The sequence below is a fragment of the Bufo bufo genome, chromosome 3, assembly GCF_905171765.1.
Source record: "Bufo bufo chromosome 3, aBufBuf1.1, whole genome shotgun sequence".
Classification (NCBI taxonomy): Eukaryota; Metazoa; Chordata; class Amphibia; order Anura; family Bufonidae; genus Bufo; species Bufo bufo.
Genome location: NC_053391.1, coordinates 278,850,347 through 278,873,136, shown reverse-complemented (window position 1 = coordinate 278,873,136; position 22,790 = coordinate 278,850,347). Strand labels below are relative to the sequence as shown.

General features: G+C 43.4%; 1 protein-coding gene across 1 annotated transcript in view; it reads left to right on the top strand.

Annotated features, from left to right (window-relative positions):
• Positions 1-22,790, top strand: part of UHRF1BP1 (UHRF1 binding protein 1) — a 944,367-nt gene that overhangs the window by 587,574 nt on the left and 334,003 nt on the right. The window contains exons 11-17 of the mRNA XM_040424154.1: positions 9,537-9,663; positions 9,763-9,795; positions 9,898-9,953; positions 10,036-11,057; positions 11,274-11,410; positions 13,995-14,074; positions 14,180-14,297. Of these exons, the coding sequence (XP_040280088.1) occupies positions 9,537-9,663; positions 9,763-9,795; positions 9,898-9,953; positions 10,036-11,057; positions 11,274-11,410; positions 13,995-14,074; positions 14,180-14,297 (1,573 nt within the window). The remainder of the gene's footprint in view (positions 1-9,536; positions 9,664-9,762; positions 9,796-9,897; positions 9,954-10,035; positions 11,058-11,273; positions 11,411-13,994; positions 14,075-14,179; positions 14,298-22,790) is intronic.

Here is a 22,790-nt window from a genome sequence, read left to right as displayed (position 1 = left end):
GCACGGACTGGGAGAGTAACTTACCGAAGGTGCAGGCAGTGGTAGATTCTCTCCGGAAACCTGGGTATGTAATTGGACTGGGAGTCATCAAACCCCAGGTAAATAAAATAGAAGCCATACAGAACTGGCCCCGGCCCCTTACGACGAAGCAGGTGAAAGCCTTCCTAGGGTTAGTGGGATATTACCGGAGGTTTTTTCCCAGTTTTTCCACGTTGTCAGCTCCATTAACAGACCTCCTGAAAGGGTGGAAGTCTGTAATGGTCCGCTGGGTGTTCATGCAGAGGAGGCCTTCAGGATATTGAAGTCGATGTTGTGTGGGACATCTGTCCTGGTTACACCCGACTTCAATAAAGAGTTTATTGTACAGACAGATCCCTCTGAAGTAGGTCTAGGTGCAGTGCTGTCTCAGGAGGTTAACTGGGAGGAGCATCCCGTTCGTTTCCTGAGCCGCAAGCTAATGCCAGCCGAAACTAGGCATAGTATAGTGGAGAGGGAGTGCCTCGCCATCAAGTGGGCACTTGAGTCTCTCCTCTATCTGCTGGGGAGGACATTCCGCCTGGTGACCGATCATTCACCTCTCACGAGGAGTGTGGGAAGGAGAGATTCTTGGGTCATCGGATGGTTCCTTTCCATCTAAATTTTAAGTTTACAGTGAACACAGGATGCAGTGCAGGGGAAGGCAGATGCCCTGTCCAGAGTCCACTGTATGGCATGTGTTCACCCTTACAGAGTCATTTATGATGGGAGATATGTGTTACCCAGAATGCTGCAGGAAGCATTCTAAAAGAGGTTTGTTTGCATCAGGAACGTGTCACCAAGGTGCCCGGCCTTGGTGGAGTAAAGGCCCCTAGATTAGGTGTCCACTAAGGTAGTTGGTGGACACCATGATAGATAGCATAGCTAGTTCCAGCTAGTCAGGGTCGGGCTTTTACTGGGAACAGGCAATGTGTCTGGGTGGTGCCTGTTCCCCATGCTCCAGTCCGGACTTAGGGCATGCTCTTGTCCAGGGATTCTATTTAATCATGCTGCTGGGACTTAGTGTGTCCTCAGTCTGGGGAAAGAGGCAGACAGTGTGAGGTAACACTGTCAGTGTGTGCTGTGATTGTTGGACCCGGCTGTGATCCGGATTTATCGGGCTGTATGTATTTGGACAAGCCTAAATAAAGAAGACGTTGATGAAATGTGTGGTGTGTCCCTGCCTCTGTACACTGGTCAAGTGAATACTGGTCCTTACACAACTCTGAAAGTGACTCATTTTCAGCTGCAAAATATCTGTATAGAAATGTAAAGTTGGTAAAGACATGATCACAAAAAACCATTAAAAACAGCTATTCATGAGGTGTGTAAAATATACTTACACTGCCCTCCTTTTACAACATCTACTCCTAATAAGTTCCTATTTCTATGTGAGACAAGGTGTAGAACCAATAGTGACGAGTGCGTGTAAAGTGATAAAATATTAAGTTAATGTAACAACTCTGAAGTGACATCAAATTCAGCTGCAAAATATCTTCAGAGAAATGTAAAGTTGGCAAAACATAAATCAAGCGCAAAGTGTCAAGCATAAAAATATAAAGATGAAGTGAAAGTCTCACATTTGCATTGTGAGGGACCAGAGCCCCACACATATTAGCACATATTGCAGCTTCGTCAGGGGTGAGATAAAGTCAGTTCATGTAGGGGATATATATCAAGGAAGGCTGCATGGTGATGGCCTTTGTAAATCAGTAGCGTGCCTGTGGAACACTCCAATACTAAAAGTAGGTTTGAATACTGAACACTCAGACACCAAGAAGAGGAAATGTAGATTGTTATTCTTAACTTTATTTTTTTTTATTTTTACGCGAGTGAAAAACGCATACAACCTGGACCTGCTTGTGTGACAGAGGCCTTATACAATCATGAAACTCTGCATCCAGTGGGTAGTTTACTAGGACTAGGGGCTCAGATGCATATGTATCTCGTTTTATTTATGGATATACTTATGTCCTAAATGTTGCACTAATGCATATATGCGCACGCGATTTGCAATGGCGGATTGTAATAGGGGCGTTCGGGTCGGCAGCCCCTGGCCCGGCATCGCTGGGGGGCCCACGCCAACCCAAATGCCCACATACTGCGCAGGGCACAGGAGCGCATAGTTCCCTGCCCTGACGCCGATCACCGCCATAGGCTTGAGGCCTAGTAGGTCTGAGGTCTATGTGGTAATAAAATCTCGGTGCATCCTGGACACAGGTAAGTATTAGCTTTAAGTTGAGTTTTTTTTTTCTGTGTGCCAACTTTGGGGGGCAGTGTGGGGGCAAATCACTTCACGGGGGGGGGGGGGCAGTGCGGGGGGCAGGATTATTACATGGGACAAATTACTTCATGGGGGAAGTGTGGGGGTAAATTAATCATGGGGCAAATTACTTCATGGGGGCAGTGTGGGGGCAAACTTCTTCAGGGGGCAGTGTGGGGGGGCAAATTACTTTGGGGGGATTACTATGGGGGCAGTGTGGGGTACATTTCATATATGGGGCAGTGTGAGGGCGTTGCTATTGGGGAGGCACTGTAGGGGCATTTATATTAAAGGGACATATTAGGGGACATTATTTTTGGGGACACTATACATCGATTATTACCTGGAGCACAATATAGGGTGTTATTATTACTACTGGGGGCACTCTAGGGGACATTATAATTGCTGTAGGTATAATAGGGACCTTTGGAATAATTTATCAAACTGGTGTAAAGTTGAACTGGCTTAGTAGCCCATAGCAACCAATCAGATTCCACCTTTCATTTTTTTACAGCTCCTTTGGAAAATGAAAGGTGGATTGGTTGCTATGGGCAACTAAGACAGTACTACTTTACATCAGTTTGATAAATGACCCCAATTATGAGAATGCTAACGTGTCTGTGTAACAAACTCTACAGAGACGAGATGCGGCTGAAAGAATTAGTAATGGCGGTCTGGTCAAACAGAGGAGAAGAGGAAAGAGAAGGTCTACATGACAGGAGGATGTCACTGGCTGTAAGAAGTATGTGGTGCTGTATTCTCATATATGTAGAGCTGGCTCACTACTGTGACCTGCATCTCATCTTATCCTCCAAATCTTTTTTATCATAATCATATGTATTTTAAATTTGGCAACTAAAATTTAAATTTGTAGATGTCACCTGCCCAGATAACAGTGATAACTTTCTGTATGCAGATAATGTAGTAGATGTTCCCTGCAGTCCTATGTAACACCCCGCAAAACACAATAATTTGATATTCATCGTTCTAATGTATGTTACATGGGATTGGACATTTGATATGTCATACACTCCTGTCTATATGCCATTGATGCACGTGAATATCTATAATTGTTGCCTTTTTTGCATCGTGCATGCCTACTTGTATTTTACATACTAACTTTTTGCCTACTGCTATATATTTGATATACCGGTATATGGGGTCATTTATCAAACTGGTGTAAAGTAGAACTGGCTTAGTTGCCCATAGCAACCAGATTCCTCCTTTCATTTTCCAAAGGAGCTGTCCAAAATGAAAAGAGGAATCTGATTGGTTGCTATGGGCAACTAAACCAGTTCTACTTTACACTAGTTTGATAAATGACCCCCATAGTGTTTAATTGCGCAACAGTATTTGCATCTGTTATTTAATGATCAATTTTTATTGTTATACTTCAGTTGTCCGTTTGCATATTTATTCATTATGCATTATATGGCAAATTTATATTTTGGATATGTTACAGGAAAATATGGTTCCCAGCCAGACTCTAAGGCCCCTTTCACACGGGCGAGATTTCCACGCAGGTGCAATGCGTGAGGTGAACGCATTGCACCCGCACTGAATCCGGACCCATTCATTTCTATGGGGCTGTGCACATGAGCGGTGATTTTCACGCATCACTTGTGCGTTGCGTGAAAATCGCAGCATGCTCCTCTTTGTGCGTTTTTCACGTAACGCAGGCCCCATAGAAATGAATGGGGTTGCGTGAAAATCGCAAGCATCCGCAAGCAAGTGCGGATGCGGTGCGATTTTCACGCACGGTTGCTAGGTGATGATCAGGATGGGGACCCGATCATTATTATTTTACCTGATAACATGGTTATAAGGGAAAATAATAGCATTCTGAATACAGAATGCATAGTAAAATAGGGCTGGAGGGGTTAAAAATAAATAAATAAATAATTTAACTCTCCTTAATCCACTTGTTCGCGCAGCCGGCATCTCTTCTGTCTTGTTCTGTGAAGAATAGGACCTTTGATGACGTCACTACGTTCATCACATGGTCTGTGACATGATCCATCACCATGGTGATGGATCATGTGACTGACCATGTGATGAGCGTAGTGACGTCATCAAAGGTCCTTTTCCACAGTCAGTTTTTTTATCACGCGCGTGCAAAACACATTGCACACGTGTGATAAAAACTGAACAACGGAACGCAATCGCAGTCAAAACTGACTGCAGTTGCGTACCTACTCGCGCGGGTTTGCCGCAATGCACCGGGACGCATCCGGATCTAATCCGGACACGCTCGTCTGCAAGGGGCCTAAGTCTGATGACCATACAAATATACCTAATAATTGGATATAGTATATAGTGATAATATTCAGTGATATTTATTCATTGAGCTATCTGTATGCCCCGAAGACGTTTTGTCATTGTGTCCCTTGTTAGCATTTCAAAGACAAGAGGGCACATTGTAAGCTGGTAGAGAAGCAGTTGGACAACATTAGAAGGTATTTGCTTGGTCATAGGGTGGAGTTCATGGTGGGGGCTGAGACACAAGAAGATGTAGGCTGTGTGTGCTTTCCCCGCCAACCCCTGAACAAACAGCACTTACTTCAGGAGCAAGCTAAGTTATATTATATGTGTGCTTTTTGTGTATGTGTATAAATATAATGTAGAATATATAATTCTCAGTAGACTTTATATAAGTACATATATATATATATATATATATATATATATATATATATTTGTAGTCTGAAGTTGTATTCCATTTAGGCCTCATGCACACAACCGTTGTTTTATTCCGTGTCCGTTGTTCCGTTTTTCGTGATTTTCTGCGGACCCATTGACTTTCAATGGGTCCGTTGAAAACTCGGCTAATGCACCGTTTGTCATCCGCGTCCGTGATCCGTGGTTCCAGTCCGTCAAAAAAATATAACCTGTCCTATTTTTTTCACGGAAAACGGTTTGCGGACCCATTCAAGTCAATGGCACACAAGATTGTCGTCCGTGTCCGTTTTTTTCCTATTATTTGCATGGCAAACTTGACTTACAATTTTTTTTATTTTCCTTCATGTCTGGTGATCCTCCAAAAATAAAGGAAGACAGACGGAAACAAAAACGGAAACGGATCACGGAACAACGGAACCCCATTTTGCGGAATAGAACACAACAACGGTCGTGAGCATGAGGCCTTACACTGTGGATCCTGTGATTTGCACATGTTTATTAATTTGTAGATGCGATATGCTAGTTATGCATGAATATGTACATGTACTAATGGTGAGGTACTGGATGTGAGTGGGTAAGGGTGAGTTTACATCATCGTTTATCTTTTCGTTCTTCTCATCCGTCAGAAGGAAAGAGAGGAAAAAAAACAGGATCCAGTAAAAAAAAAACTGATCCTGTTGCATCAGTTGTCTTCCATTTGAGCAATTTCCGTCTAGGATCCGTTTTTTTTTAGACGGAAACAAGAGTACTGCATGCAGGACTTTTTTTCCCATCTAGTAATTTCACACTTGCGTTGCTGGATTCCGGCGGGCAGTTCCGTCGCCGGAACTGCCTGCCGGATCTGGCAATCTGTATGCAAACGGATACCATTTGTAGACTGATCCGAATGTGGATCCGTCTCACAAATGCATTGCAATACCGGATCCGTCTCTCCAGTTGTCATACGGAAATACGCATCCGGTATTTATCTTTTTCAAATTTTTAAAGGTCTGCGCATGCTCAGACTGCAAAACCAGATCCGTTTTTCCGGAACACCGGGGGCCAGATCCGGCGTTAATGCATTTCAATGTAAAATAATGCCGGATCCGGCATTCGGGCAAATGTTCCGGAATTTTGGACGGAGAAAATACTGCAGCATGCTGCGGTATTTTCTCTGTCCAAAAACCGTACAGTGACTGAACTGAAGACATCCTGATGCATACTGAACGGATTGCTCTCCATTCAGAATGCATTAGGATAAAACTGATCAGTTTTTTTCCGGTATTGAGCCCTAGGATGGAACTCAATACCAGAAAAGTTTAACGCAAGTGTGAAAGTACACTTAGAATTCTAGATCCAGTAGACAGTGTATTGGGATCTGGATATATACTGTATATTGTAAATAGATACACATTATTAGCCACATTTGCTTAGGATCCAGGGAGGGCAGGAAAGGAGGCAGCTGTATGTGGTGGTGTCCTCTATGTAATGTGTTGTATCTGTATCTTCATGTAATGTCCATTACTTTGTCACCTCTGTGTTATCGGTAATTTTTTTTAATATAAAGTATCTGCAATGGTGGTATGTTACTCCTGGAGTGTATGAAGGATTGGAGGATGTATATATCATACACAGAGTAAGGGCTCTTTCACAAAAGCGGATGCCATGCGGCATCCGATAGTGTGAAAGGCCCCTTAGTGGATTATATAGGAAACAAAAACAGCCTATTGATGGAATACGTAGATAGAGACAAATCTCCCAGTTCCAAAAGCCAAATTTCCTTTTTTTTGAAATATATTTCTTTATATACACTGCTCAAAAAAATAAAGGGAACACTTAAACAACACAATGTAACTCCAAGTCAATCACACTTCTGTGAAATCAAACTGTCCAACAAATCAAACACTAAGTGACAATCAATTTCACATGCTGTTGTGCAAATGGGATAGACAACAGGTGGAAATTATAGGCAATTAGCAAGACACCCCCAATAAAGGAATGGTTCTGCAGGTGGTAACCACAGACCACTTCTCAGTTCCTATGCTTCCTGGCTGATGTTTTGGTCACTTTTGAATGCTGCCGGTGCTTTCACTCTAGTGGTAGCATGAGACGGAGTCTACAACCCACACAAGTGGCTCAGGTAGTGCAGCTTATCCAGGATGGCACATCAATGCGAGCTGTGGCAAGAAGGTTTGCTGTGTCTGTCAGCGTAGTGTCCAGAGCATGGAGGCGCTACCAGGAGACAGGCCAGTACATCAGGAGATGTGGAGGAGGCCGTAGGAGGGCAACAACCCAGCAGCAGGACCGCTACCTCCGCCTTTGTGCAAGGAGGAACAGGAGGAGCACTGCCAGAGCCCTGCAAAATGATCTCCAGCAAGCCACAAATGTGCATGTGTCTGCTCAAACGGTCAGAAACAGACTCCATGAGGGTGATATGAGGGCTCCACGTCCACAGGTGGGGGTTGTGCTTACAGCCCAACACCGTGCAGGACGTTTGGCATTTGCCAGAGAACACCAAGATTGGCAAATTCGCCACTGGCGCCCTGTGCTCTTCACAGATGAAAGCAGGTTCACACTGAGCACATGTGACAGACGTGACAGAGTCTGGAGACGCCGTGGAGAACGTTCTGCTGCCTGCAACATCCTCCAGCATGACCAGTTTGGCATTGGGTCAGTAATGGTGTGGGGTGGCATTTCTCTGGAGGGCCGCACAGCCCTCCATGTGCTTGCCAGAGGTAGCCTGACTGCCATTAGGCACCAAGATGAGATCCCCAGACCCCTTGTGAGACCATATGCTGGTGCGGTTGGCCCTGGGTTCCTCCTAATGCAAGACAATGCTAGACCTCATGTGGCTGGAGTGTGTCAGCAGTTCCTGCAAGACGAAGGCATTGATGCTATGGACTGGCCCGCCCGTTCCCCAGACCTGAATCCAATTGAGCACATCTGGGACATCATGTCTCGCTCTATCCACCAATGTCACGTTGCACTACAGACTGTCCAGGAGTTGGCAGATGCTTTAGTCCAGGTCTGGGAGGAGATCTCTCAGGAGACCGTCTGCCACCTCATCAGGAGCATGCACAGGCATTGTAGGGAGGTCATACGTGCATGTGGAGGCCACACACACTACTGAGCCTCATTTTGACTTCTTTTATGGACATTACACCAAAGTTGGATCAGCCTGTAGTGTGTTTTTCCACTTTAATTTTGAGGGTGACTCCAAATCCAGACCTCCATAGGTTGAAAAATTTGATTTACATTTTTTAATTTTTGTGTGATTTTGTTGTCAGCACATTTAACTATGTAAAGAACAAAGTATTTCAGTAGAATATTTAATTAATTCAGATCTAGGATGTGTTATTTTTTGTGTTCCCTTTATTTTTTTGAGCAGTGTAGAATACATATATATTTTTAACTCTCTGCTATTACTATGTTATACCTTTTTGTTGAGATTTATGACATAAGTGTGCTTGTACATAATGCTGTAGAAATACAGTAATGGTAATGAGATCACAATGACATCAAGATCTGGCTATGCTATTGGGCACAGCTTTGGTACGTGCACATTGTCAAGAATTTGATTGGCCAATATCCAAGTCTCTTGGTATCAGAGTGTTCCACAAGCACACTACTGCTTTATAAACACCATTACCTTGTGGCCTTCATGGTATATACTGTATACCCTCACATGATCTGATTTCATCCCTGACGAAGCTGCAGAAGCGATGATATGTGTGTCGCTTTGGTCCCTCCACAACAGTTGGAAATGTAAGACTTTCACTTCACCTTTATTTTCTCTGCAAATATTTCACTTCTCAAATTGGTGTTAACTGATGTCACTTAAGAGTTGTTACATTCACTTTATATTTTGGCACTTTACATGTGCTCGTCATTTTATTGGTTCTACACCTTCTCTGTAGATTTTTTTTACACACCTCTCATGAATTGTTTATAATGGCTTTTGTGATCATGTCTTGGATATTAATAAAATTATGTGATTTAATCATGTGACTAGGGGTGTGCACCATCTTGCTTTTTTCATGTACTCCTTGCTATGGTTTAATTTAATAAACTGCAGACTTGACACAATTTCAGAAAACTGTTCCAGAAACTTTTGGCTGCAACATGTAAACCTGGGATTCTCCACCACCCTCCTCTACAGCTGATAACTGCAGTCGAATGAACTTCAGTAGCAGCCCTGCTGACAGTACTTCCATCATGCACTCACAGTAGCTGATTGCCTCTGAGAGATATGGTCTGTGTGCTTGGCCATGGCAGGAGTATCTACTGTAGAGGAACAGAGCAGGCCAGACATCCTGTGTTTTTTTTTGTTTGCTAACTGAATAACCCTGGTGTACTCTGATATCTCATTGTTCAACTAAACTGCCATGATAATTTGCACGTTATCGCACCAAGTATCAGTTTAACTCCTGCTCGTGTGGCAGAAAAACATTTTGATGGTTCTGCAGAAGTGATCCACATTGCTTCCCCAGTGCTTCTGTGAAGCTTTGATGCCTCATGGACCAATGGGATTCCTGGACCATCAACAATTGTAATGTTTTTTTTCCACAGTAATTGCTATTGCTACCTTTTTTTTATATAGGTGTCTTCATCTGGACAGACCCCCCAAAGACCACCTCTTCTTTCATGCCATCAAATACCAATTGCTTCTTCTGCTATCCATCTTCAATACATGGATTATTACTGTCTTTCAGGAGAGTGTCTTCCAGGTAACTCTGCAATGGTTAATAAAATTAAAGTGAATTAAGTAATGGTTTTAAGTGCATTTAGTTTTTTGTGAAGCTTCCCTTTTTTCTCATTTTCTGCAGTGCCTCCACCTGCTCTATACATACAACTCCATGGTATGCTTCTATACCTTGCTACCCAGTCCATTTTGTGGCTGAATTTCTTTTTGCTAGATTTGTTTCATCACCTACAGCATTTAACAAATGTGTGTACATTAGTGAATGAAGGTGCAATCGAGACTAGAGACCTCCGCTTAGATGGATTCAATCTTAAGGTGTGTCTTCATTTGTAGTTTGGTCAACTGGGACTTCATAATTTCAGCTTTTGTTTACTGTTTTCTATTTCCTTCTTTACAGCTTATCTTCCCTGTGACAGTTCCTACCTACAGTCCCCCTGATCGACCATCTTCTGTTTGTGCTCATCTTTCTTCAGTTACCCTCACAAACACACGCCAGGCTCCAGGTTCTAACCTTGGTCTTCTACAAAGCATATTTCGATCCTTTGCAGCACACAAAGATTTTCATTGCCCTCCAGGACCTCTGCATCCAGTATTTCTTTCCCATTTGTATCCTTCTTCTGAATCTCCACCAACATCTCTGTGGACTCTACATAGCCCTGGCTTGTCTATTTATTTTGAAGGAGGGAGATCTAAACGTGATATACTATTACATCATATGCAATTTACAGCATTGGCCTGTCTTTTAATTCCTGAACTTGAGTTGCAAGTAATGATCAATGTAGACGATATAATACGGCTGCAACTGAATCACTACCACTATCTCACCTTGCTACGTTTCCAAGAGCAGCTGCAACTTTTACTGGAAGGCTTAAAGCATACAGCAAATTCACGGCCAGTTTTTTTAAAGCGGATGTCTTCTTCCTACCATATGAAAATCTGTGTTGGCATGCAAATCCCCATTGTCACTATTTCTCTTTTACTTCCGGGCTCAATCTCTTCCCTGGGACTCGAGGACTCTGAAAGGAGCAGTCTTGTAGGGTCTGAACTTGCAGAAGGGGGCATAACTTGTGGAAAAAAGACAAATAAGTCACATGTGACAAATAAATGTGAAATTGTAGATTCATTTTTTGGCCCTGAACAAGGAGAAGCGCTTCAGGAGGTATTGGATGTGCAGAAAGGAGAAACTTCTCAGCTCTGTCACCATAATAATAAAGAAGAAACAGATGATCTGACAAAAGGCGGTCTGCCGGAGAAGGTTCTAGCTAATGATGCTGTTTCAACAAAGGAAGTTTCTGTAGACCCTTCACTGTGGAAGGAGTTTTCACATAACACATTGCTTAGCACTCTGGGTCTGAACTGTGAGACTTTTGGCCTTGGAAAGGAAAGAATGCATCGCTTTCTAAGTGACACAAAACATAAGTGTGTGGTACTTCAAATAAGCATATTTCACTGGTGTTTACATTTTTGGCATTTCTCTCAATGGTGTTTTTTTTACATTCCACTATTCTCATCATCTTGATTGTTTTATTAATAGTTGTATCCCTTTCCTTTCTTCTGTAATACTTCATTTTATTATTTACCAATTATGTTTAGTAACTTATTTTCACCATATCATTTATGTATTTCCTTTTGCAGAGATGATGTTCTGCACAATCGGACAAGTTCACATCTTTCTCGTACGCAGTCATTGGATACTGTTTCTATAGATGGTCTGGATTTGTTGTCTCTGGACAGTGAAACTACTGAGAATTTCATTTTGAAATTGGATGCCGGCAAGTTAATAACTGAAGTTTCTTTTTCTTTTTCAGTAGACTACATGAATCACACAAAGAGCTAGAAGCTCCCTGTCTTTGCATGAAAACTAAACATAGGGCTGTGATAAAAATGGGTGTGATGTACAGTACAGACCAAAAGTTTGGACACACCTTCTCATTCAAAGAGTTTTCTTTATTTTCATGACTATGAAAATTGTAGATTCACACTGAAGGCATCAAAACTATGAATTAATACATGTGGAATTATATACATAACAAACAAGTGTGAAACAACTGAAAATATGTCATATTCTAGGTTCTTCAAAGTAGCCACCTTTTGCTTTGAATACTGCTTTGCACACTCTTGGCATTCTCTTGATGAGCTTCAAGAGGTAGTCCCCTGAAATGGTTTTCACTTCACAGGTGTGCCCTGTCAGGTTTAATAAGTGGGATTTCTTGCCTTATAAATGGGGTTGGGACCATCAGTTGCGTTGAGAAGTCAGGTGGATACACAGCTGATAGTCCTACTGAATAGACTGTTAGAATTTGTATTATGGCAAGAAAAAAGCAGCTAAGTAAAGAAAAACGAGTGGCCATCATTACTTTAAGAAATGAAGGTCAGTCAGTCAGCCAAAAAATTGGGAAAACTTTGAAAGTAAGGGCTATTTGACCATGAAGGAGAGTGATTGGGTGCTGCGCCAGATGACCTGGCCTCCACAGTCACCAGACCTGAATCCAATCGAGATGGTTTGGGGTGAGCTGGACCGCAGAGTGAAGGCAAAAGGGCTAACAAGTGCTAAGCATCTCTGGGAACTCCTTCAAGACTGTTAGAAGACCACTTCAGGGGACTACCTCTTGAAGCTCATCAAGAGAATGCCAAGAGTGTGCAAAGCAGTAATCAAAGCAAAAGGTGGCTACTTTGAAGAACCTAGAATATGACGTATTTTCAGTTGTTTCACACTTGTTTGTTATGTATATAATTCCACATGTGTTAATTCATAGTTTTGATGCCTTCATAGTCATGAAAATAAAGAAAACTCTTTGAATGAGAAGGTGTGTCCAAACTTTTGGTCTGTACTGTATAAACCTTCAGAGCAAATTGAGGATAATGATAACCTGCTGATGAGATTACATAAATGGTAATCTTGAGTGATTTCAACATGCCTAATGTTGATTGGAACATCCACAGTGCATATGCAAGAGCAGGAATTTAATAGAGGCACTTCATGGAGCATCTGTAAAACAGCTTGTTAAAGGAGCTTTCTGAGTTGGACAAAAAAAAAAAAAAAATATTGGCCAAGGGGGGAAATGTGATAAAAATAATAAAAGAAGCAATACTTGCCCATTTGTTCCCTGCCCACCAGGCCGCTGTTCTGGTTTACTTGGCTGCCAATCCATTCATCTCTACGGGAGAGAAACTGAGGTAGCTAACAGCTATCTCCAGCAGTACCATAGTCCATTGTTATATGGAGACACAGGAACTCCTCATTCCTGTGATAGGTTGGTCCTAGCAGCCAGACCCCACCTATCAGACGGTTATTCTCTATCCTGTGGATAGAATATACGTTTAAAACTTGGCACAAACCCTTTAACCCACCATGATGTACCTGTACGTTATGAGCATTAAGGGGAATTATGGAGCAGGTTCAGGCGCTGAGCTCGCTCTGTATGCGGTGGGTGCTGGCTGTATAAATCACCTGCTGGCAGTAACTGGGATCGGAGATAACTTTGACGTCGGTCATTTAACCCCTCAGATGCTGCTGTCAGTAGGATTCTGTGGAGTTAGACTGTGGGGGAGGGCAGTGTCCTATTTTTCCATTTTCACAGCTGCATGAGGGCTTGTTTTTTTGCAGTAATTTGTACTTTATAGTGACACTATTTCATATTGCATACGATGTACTGGGAAGCTGAAGAAAAAAATCCACATGTGGTGGAAATAGGAAAAAAACATACAATTCCACCACATTTTTTGGGCTTTGTTTTTACAGCGTTCACTATGTGGTAAAGCTGACCTATGGCCTTCATTCTCTAAGTCAGTACGATTACCACAATACCATATAGTTTTTCTTGTGTTTTAATTTCAAACTATAAAATAAAAACTTTGGAAAAATGTTTTCTTTGTATCGCCATATTCTGACCCCCATAACTTTGCAAATGAGGGCAAGAGGGCAGCAGCGTCATGCTTGAAGTCAAGCTTGCTGCATACCCTTCCTGCTCCTTTGCATTTGATTGATGGGCTTTTTTGTTTCCTACATGCACATTTCTGATTCTTTCTTGGGGGCAGTTTAGGGGCTATTTTGGTGCTGACAGATTCCCTTTTAGGGGTTAAAATAAAGTAACATGAGAGCCTTGAGGTGTTTAGTTAGCCAGTGTTTTCCTTTAATATTACTTGTTTGTTCATGTGTACTAGACATACAAGTAGACGGATTTTATTTTACTGAATACCGGTTAATTAGCATAGGCAGCAAAAAAAGGTGTGCATATGCCAAATGTAGTTCAAAGATGTGTAATCCTTAATTTATTTATAGATATTTTACTTGCTTTTTTCTTAGTTCAGGTTTTTAAAAATATCATCAAATGTTCATTGTATTTTTTGTAATAGAAATTACTCTCAATGGAGAAAATGTTTTAACAGAAGAAGATGACACCTCGCAAAGTACAGAGTGCCCTGGACCACAGCAGGTTTGTTTGAAATACATGTCCACTTGTAGTTGAAGCAAATATTTGTGGCTTGATGGATCATGGCTAAATGATTTACACTGTACAGTATACTGCTTTGCATTATAGATTATTACAGTGGCTCTTCATAATGTCTCCTCCGTCTCACATGTTTTTGGAGAGGACTTGACAGTTACTGTCAAAGCTTTAGACATCAGCTGTTCTCAAAAAGTGAAAGATTTGAAAGGTAAATATGAGAATGTAGTACAATTAATTAGTTCAGCTTAGTCTCCTACAGTGTTAATTCAGAGAAAGGCAGAAATTTCCATGAGGCTGAAGCCAATTGTTCTCATCCTAAAATAAAAATTAAATCCAGACTGCAAATATGAATAAATCCCTGGTTCAAGGACTAATCTACACTAATCTGGTAATCAGATGACCATGACAACTTTTCAGTAGCATAACTAGAAATGACTGGGCCCCACAGCAAATATTATTTGAACGGGCCCCAAAGCTAATTTTTTGCAACGCTGACCCCTGTGGCTAGTCAAGATCTCTTTCAGACCAGGGCCAGCAGCTGCTCTGTCCATTTCCTACACATATATACTGTATGTATGTCATGTCACTGTATATAACAGGGTTGGCCAACCTGCGGCTCTCCAGCTGTTGCCAAACTACAACTCGCAGCATGCAAAGACTGCCTACAGCAGGACATGGTGGAAATTGTAGTTTTACAACAGCTGGAGAGCCGAAGATTGGCCATCCCTGGTATATAATGTCATTATATAATACTGTTGGGGGGGCCCTGACAATAAAATCTTTTAGACCTTCTTCTGGGTAGACCCCTTCTGAGTTTGGGCCATGTAGCAGCTGCTTCCACTATAGCTATGCCCCTACAACTTTCTCTGGTAGAGAGTTCCCTAGTTTCACAGCTTTTACAATCCCCTTATCCCCTTTGGCACACAACCTAATTTTATTTTTTAAATTGTGTTTTTATTTTCCCACCTTCTAAGAGCCATATGTTTTCCTTTTTCTATTCACATAGTCGCATATTTTTTTTTCTTTGTAGAACAAGTATTTTTTAATCGCACTGTTTATTTTACTTATATACAGTACAGACCAAAAGTTTGGACACACCTTCTCATTCAAAGAGTTTTCTTTATTTTCATGACTATGAAAATTGTAGATTCACACTGAAGGCATCAAAACTATGAATTAACACATGTGGAATTATATACATAACAAACAAGTGTGAAACAACAGAAAATATGTCATATTCTAGGTTCTTCAAAGTAGCCACCTTTTGCTTTGATTACTGCTTTGCACACTCTTGGTTTTCACTTCACAGGTGTGCCCTGTCAGGTTTAATAAGTGGGATTTCTTGCCTTATAAATGGGTTGGGACCATCAGTTGCGTTGAGGAGAAGTCAGGTGGATACACAGCTGATAGTCCTACTGAATAGACTGTTAGAATTTGTATTATGGCAAGAAAAAAGCAGCTAAGTAAAGAAAAACGAGTGGCCATCATTACTTTAAGAAATGAAGGTCAGTCAGTCAGCCAAAAAATTGGGAAAACTTTGAAAGTAAGGGCTATTTGACCATGAAGGAGAGTGATGGGGTGCTGCGCCAGATGACCTGGCCTCCACAGTCACCGGACCTGAACCCAATCGAGATGGTTTGGGGTGAGCTGAACCACAGAGTGAAGGCAAAAGGGCCAACAAGTGCTAAGCATCTCTGGGAACTCCTTCAAGACTGTTGGAAGACCATTTCAGGGGACTACCTCTTGAAGCTCATCAAGAGAATGCCAAGACTGTGCAAAGCAGTAATCAAAGCAAAAGGTGGCTACTTTGAAGAACCTAGAATATGACATATTTTCAGTTGTTTCACACTTGTTTGTTATGTATAAAATTCCACATGTGTTAATTCATAGTTTTGATGCCTTCATAGTCATGAAAATAAATAAAACTCTTTGAATGAGAAGGTGTGTCCAAACTTTTGGTCTGTACTGTATATACATAGCTTATATTGGAAAATGGGAAACAATTCTTTGTGGGGTGAACTTGGAAACAAAATGGCAATTTTTGGGGATTTGTTTTAGAAACCTTTACAGTGCAGTACTATTCCAGCAATACCAAACGTATGGGGTCATTTATCAAACTGGTGTAAAGTAGGACTGGCTTAGTTGACAATAACAACCAATCAGATTCCACCATTCCTTTGGAAAATGAAAGGTGGAATCTGGTTGCAAAGGGCAACAAAGCCAGTTCTACTTTACACCAGTTACTCCATCAATTATTTTATTTTTTTTTATCTTGTTTTCCTACTTCTTTGCATTGCCATTTTCTGAAAGCCATAACATTTTTGTATTTCCGTCTACAGAGCTGTATGAGGGCTTGTTTTTGTGGGACTAATGTTAGATTTCTTTTTCAGTACTTAGACTATTGGATAACTTTTATTTTATTTTTTGGGGGGATAAGGTGACCAAAACATGGTGAATCATGGATTTTTATAGTTTAATAGTTCAGGCATTTTGGGAAGTGGCGATACTTGTTTGTCTATTATATTTCCCAAGTCTACATATAAAAATAAACAAAGGGGATGATTTTAATTTTTATATTCTTTTTAAAACTTTTTTTTTAACTTTTTTTCACACTTTCATTTTAAAGTCTCCTTAGGGGACTTAAATATACCAGTCTGATAGCTTCTCTCATAGACTGCAGTGATTTACCATTGCAGTCAATGGGAGATTTGCTATAGGAACATAGTTGTGGCAAGCCTGGTAGCCTCTAGTAGACTCAAGGCTACCACAGCAACACAACTGCTCCTCAAGGTTGCCGTTTGAGCCCTAGGAGCACAGCACTCCCAGAGAAATTGCCTCAGATGCCATGGTCACAATTGATAGTGGCATCTAAGTGGTTGAATGATTTGGATCAGCATCACCGCTGATCCCTGTCAGTGAGGCCAGGTGCCAGTTTGGCTGTATTATAAAGCCTGTACCACCACCTATTGAGCACTATTATTTTTAATTTCATAAAAAGCACCTAGGATTTAACAAAACACCCCCCCCCCCCCCCCAAATTATAATCTGAATCCTCATTAGACCTCGGATTAGACCCCCATTGATTATTAGACCTCAGATCAGATCCCCAATTTAGACCCTTGATGATTATTACACCTCAGATCCCCATTAGACAGTAAACTAAATATATGAACTTACCTCTCCAGCTTCGGACTGCATCAGTATTCTGCAGATCCAACTGCTCTCCCTGCATGTCTCGCTGCTCTTCTCTGGGCCCGCGCTGCACAGTGAAATGACATTGCACAGCGACGGAGAAGACTAGGGAGAGGTTAGTACAACCAGCAGCAGGAATGCTGTATTCACCGCTCCCCAGTTCTTCGGTGTAGTATTTTCTCCCCAAAAAAAATGTCTTATGAAGTGAAAAATATGTTATCCTGTGGACTCAAGTGAGAGTGCTCCAAACATTTTACACTGCACCACATTCTAACTGTACATGGTGGTGCGCTTAAAGGGCTTCTGTCACCCCATTAAACCGTTTTTTTTTTTTTCTTTACTAATAATCCCTATAGTGCGATCTCAGCATACATAAGCTAATTAATGATTTTCGTTCAGTAGAATTTGCTAAAAATCTATTTTTTAAATATGCTAATTACCTTGCTACCAGCAAGTAGGGCGGCTACTTGCTGGTAGCAGCCGCATCCTCCGATCGTAATGACGCCCCCTCTGCATTCTGATTGACAGGGCCAGGGAAGGGAATCGTTCTCTGCTGGCGCTGTTAGAATTTGAAATCTCGCGCCTGCGCCGTACATGTCTTCAATCGGCGCAGGCGCACTGAGAGGCGGCCGCTCGCTCGACCGCTCCATCCTCAATGCGCCTGCGTCGATGACGTCATCGCATACACCCGGAAGAGAAGACGCCGGCATCGCTGGAAGGAGGCGGAGAGTCTGGATGACGTGGATGGATGCTCGAATCAGGTAAGTATGTATGTAATAAGCATGCTGCCACAAAAACCACCAACGAAATGGGTATAAAAAAAAATAAATGATTTTTATCAAAAGTACAATTATTAACACTATACCACCAACGAATATGAATAATAAGCCCTACTCAATAAATATACAGATGCTTATATATGACACATATATTTAAATATCTGTATATATCTGTCAAATAGTGTGTATATATATATATATATATATATATATATAAATAGACATAGAGTAATTCCGATATATTATCATAAAGATACGGTATATATAGAAAGAGTCATGATGGACAGGCAGAGATGGACAGGCAGAGATGGACACGCGGAGATGGAGACGCAGACATGGACAGGCAGACATGGACAGGCAGACATGGACAGGCAGACATGGACACGGGGACATGGACAGGCAGACATGGACAGGCAGACATGGACAGGCAGACACGGACAGGCAGACACGGACAGGCAGACACGGGCACGCAGACACGGGCACGCAGACACGGGCACGCAGACACGGGCACGCAGACACGGGCACGCAGACACGGGCACGCAGACACGGACACGCAGACACGGACACGCAGACACGGATACGCAGACATGGACATGGGGAGATGGATACGCAGAGATGGACAGGCGAAGATGGACAGGCGGAGATGGACACGCCGAGATGGACACGGGGAGATGGACACGGGGAGATGGACACGCAGAGATGGACACGCAGAGATGGAGACGCAGAGATGGATAGGCAGACATGGATAGGCAGACATGGACAGGCATAGAGGGACAGGCAGAGATGGAAAGCAGAGATGGAGACGCAGAGATGGACAGGCAGACATGGACACGGAGAGATTAATACGCAGAGATGGACACGCAGAGATGGACAGGCAGACATGGACACGCAGAGATGGACAGGCAGACATGGACACGGGGAGATGGATACGCAGACATGGACAGGCAGAGATGGACAGGCAGAGATGGACAGGCAGAGATGGACAGGCAGAGATGGACACGGAGAGATGGATACGCAGACATGTATACGCAGAGATGGACACGCAGACATGGACACGCAGACATGGATACGCAGAGATGGACAGGCAGACATGGACACGGGGAGATGGATACGCAGACATTGACACGCAGACATGGACAGGCAGACATGGACAGGCAGAGATGGACACGCAGAGATGGAGACGCCGAGATGGACAGGCAGACATGGACACGGGGAGATGGACAGGCAGACATGGACAGGCAGACATGGACAGGCAGACATGGACAGGCTGACATGGACAGGCAGAGATGGAGACGCAGAGATGGACAGGCAGACATGGACACGGAGAGATGGACAGGCAGACATTGACACGCAGAGATGGACACGCAGAGATGGACACGCAGAGATGGACAGGCAGAGATGAACAGTCAGAAATGGACAGGCAGCAATACATAGGCAGCGATACATAGGCAGAGAATGTCTGCCTGTCCATGTCTGCGTGTCCATGTCTGCGTGTCCATGTCTGCGTGTCCATGTCTGCGTGTCCTTGTCTGCGTGTCCATGTCTGCGTGTCCATCTCTCCATGTCCATGTCTGCCTGTCCATCTCTGCCTGTCCATGTCTGCGTGTCCATGTCTGCGTGTCCATGTCTGCGTGTCCATGTCTGCCTGTCCCTCTCTGCCTGTCCCTCTCTGCCTGTCCATGTCTGCCTGTCCCTCTCTGCCTGTCCCTCTCTGCCTGTCCCTCTCTGCCTGTCCCTCTCTGCCTGTCCCTCTGTGCCTGTCTATCACGACTCTTTCTATATATATCTTTATGATAATATATCGGAATTACTCTATGTCTATTTTTATATATATATATATATATATATATATATATACACTGCTCAAAAAAATAAAGGGAACACAAAAATAACACATCCTAGATCTGAATTAATTAAATATTCTTCTGAAATACTTTGTTCTTTACATAGTTGAATGTGCTGACAACAAATTCACACAAAAAAAAAATGGAAATCAAATTTCTTAACCCATGGAGGTCTGGATTTGGAGTCACCCTCAAAATTAAAGTGGAAAAAACACACTACAGGCTGATCCAACTTTGATGTAATGTCCTCAAAACAAGTCAAAATGAGTCTCAGTAGTGTGTGTGGCCTCCACGTGCCTGTATGACCTCCCTACAACGCCTGTGCATGCTCCTGATGAGGTGGCGGACGGTCTCCTGAGGGATCTCCTCCCAAACCTGGACTAAAGCATCTGCCAACTCCTGGACAGTCTGTGGTGTGGTGGATAGAGCGAGACGTGATGTCCCAGATGTGCTCAATTGGATTCAGGTCTGGGGAACGGCGGGCCACTCCATAGCATCAATGCCTTCGTCTTGCAGGAACTGCTGACACACTCCAGCCACATGAGGTCTAGCATTGTCTTGCATTAGGAGGAACCCAGGGCCAACCGCACCAGCATATGGTCTCACAAGGGGTCTGAGGATCTCATCTCGGTACCTAATGGCAGTCAGCTACCTCTGGCGAGCACATGGAGGGCTGTGCGGCCCTCCAAAGAAATGCCACCCCACACCATTACTGACCCAATGCCAAACCGGTCATGCTAGAGGATGTTGCAGGCAGCAGAACGTTCTCCACGGCGTCTCCAGACTCTGTCACGTCTGTCACATGTGCTCAGTGTGAACCTGCTTTCATCTGTGAAGAGCACAGGGCGCCAGTAGCGAATTTGCCAATCTTGGTGTTTTCTGGCAAATGCCAAACGTCCTGCACGGTGTTGGGCTGTAAGCACAACCCCCACCTGTGGACGTCGGGCCCTCATATCACCCTCATGGAGTCTGTTTCTGACCGTTTGAGCAGACACATGCACATTTGTGGCCTGCTGGAGGTAATTTTGCAGGGCTCTGGCAGTGCTCCTCCTGTTCCTCCTTGCACAAAGGCGGAGGTAGCGGTCCTGCTGCTGGGTTGTTGCCCTCCTACGGCCTCCTCCACGTCTCTGGCCTGTCTCCTGGTAGCGCCTCCATGCTCTGGACACTACGCTGACAGACACAGCAAACCTTCTTGCCACAGCTCGCATTGATGTGCCATCCTGGATAAGCTGCACTACCTTAGCCACTTGTGTGGGTTGTAGACTCCGTCTCATGCTACCACTAGAGTGAAAGCACCGCCAGCATTCAAAAGTGACCAAAACATCAGCCAGGAAGCATAGGAACTGAGAAGTGGTCAGGTCACCACCTGCAGAACCACTCCTTTATTGGGGGTGTCTTGCTAATTGCCTATAATTTCCACCTGTTGTCTATCCCATTTGCACAACAGCATGTGAAATTGATTGTCACTCAGTGTTGCTTCCTAAGTGTACAGTTTGATTTCACAGAAGTGTGATTGACTTAGAGTTACATTGTGTTGTTTAAGTGTTCCCTTTATTTTTTTGAGCAGTGTATATATATATTTTTATGTGTATCTCTATATCTGTTTCTATGTGTATATATATGCCAGTCCGTGAACATATATTTATATATATAGTAATATATACACAAATAAACATATATAATGATATATATCACTTACACTAAAATATATGTGTATATATATATAAATAGCATATATATATATATATATATATAAAGGAAGAAAAATGGCGGCACTGGCACAAGTAGGAGAAAGCGGGTGCACGTCTCAGGGGGATTAGACTTACAGCCCCAATCAATGGATCTAGAAAAAAGAGCGGCACTCCGGTAGGTAAAAGCAAAGGGAACCCTTTATTCACACAGGTGGTGCAACGTTTCGGCTCCAAGCATGAGCCTTCTTTCTATATATATATATATATTTGTGGTCAAGGCTAAATACGAAACTTGGGCAGCGTGCCTGCCTGGGACCTAAACCGGCTGGGGTGTGCCTGGAGCCGGGTATGAGAGTAGCCTAAAAGGGGGCTACCCTAAGGAGGACCCTTGAAATGAAGGGAATGGGTGGGTGGGACCAAAAACCAGAACGCCCACTGTGATGAGGTAAGTGGGGGTTTAAATAGGCTCAAGCCCCTCCCACAAATGCAGGCTGAACCTCAGCCTTACCAACTTGTGGTCAAGGCTAAATACGAAACTTGGGCAGCGTGCCTGCCTGGAACCTAAACCGGCTGGGGTGTGCCTGGAGCCGGGTATGAGAGTAGCCTAAAAGGGGGCAAAATGACAACAATATAGTTAAGGTGCAAGACTTTATAACCTTATAACACCAAAGACGGAAATGCCTGCGAAATCTCCACCTGCGGGTTAGGTATGTATCTGGTGAAGCAAGACAAATGCCATCTCCCCATCTTTCGGATGACGTGGGCGGGGACCCCCTGCCGGGAAGCCGCGGAGGCTGCACCAATGCGGAAGGAATGACCGGATATCGCTCCTGAGACGAATCCTAAGCCAGCAGCCACCGTGTGGATGTGGCTGATGAATTGCACCGTGGTGAGAGCTCCCTTCAGATGGGGTAGCAGAGGGCTGTGAGGTGGCGCATCCCGGAGGGCGAGGATGAGCTGGTCAAACACCTGTAACGGGCACCATTCATTACTAGTGGGGAAAAACTGGACCTCCACCGGGGGGCCAGATTGACTGGTTTTGGTGGTAATTATCTTCAGCGCGTAATGGTCAACCACCCTCACCAGCTGCTCTCTGTGCAGGCTGCACCGTCCCGCCGTACTACACGTGAACTCGCCTGGCCTAAGGAAGCCATAAAAAGCTAAGTACATGGCAGCTTTGATGATTAAGCTGGAA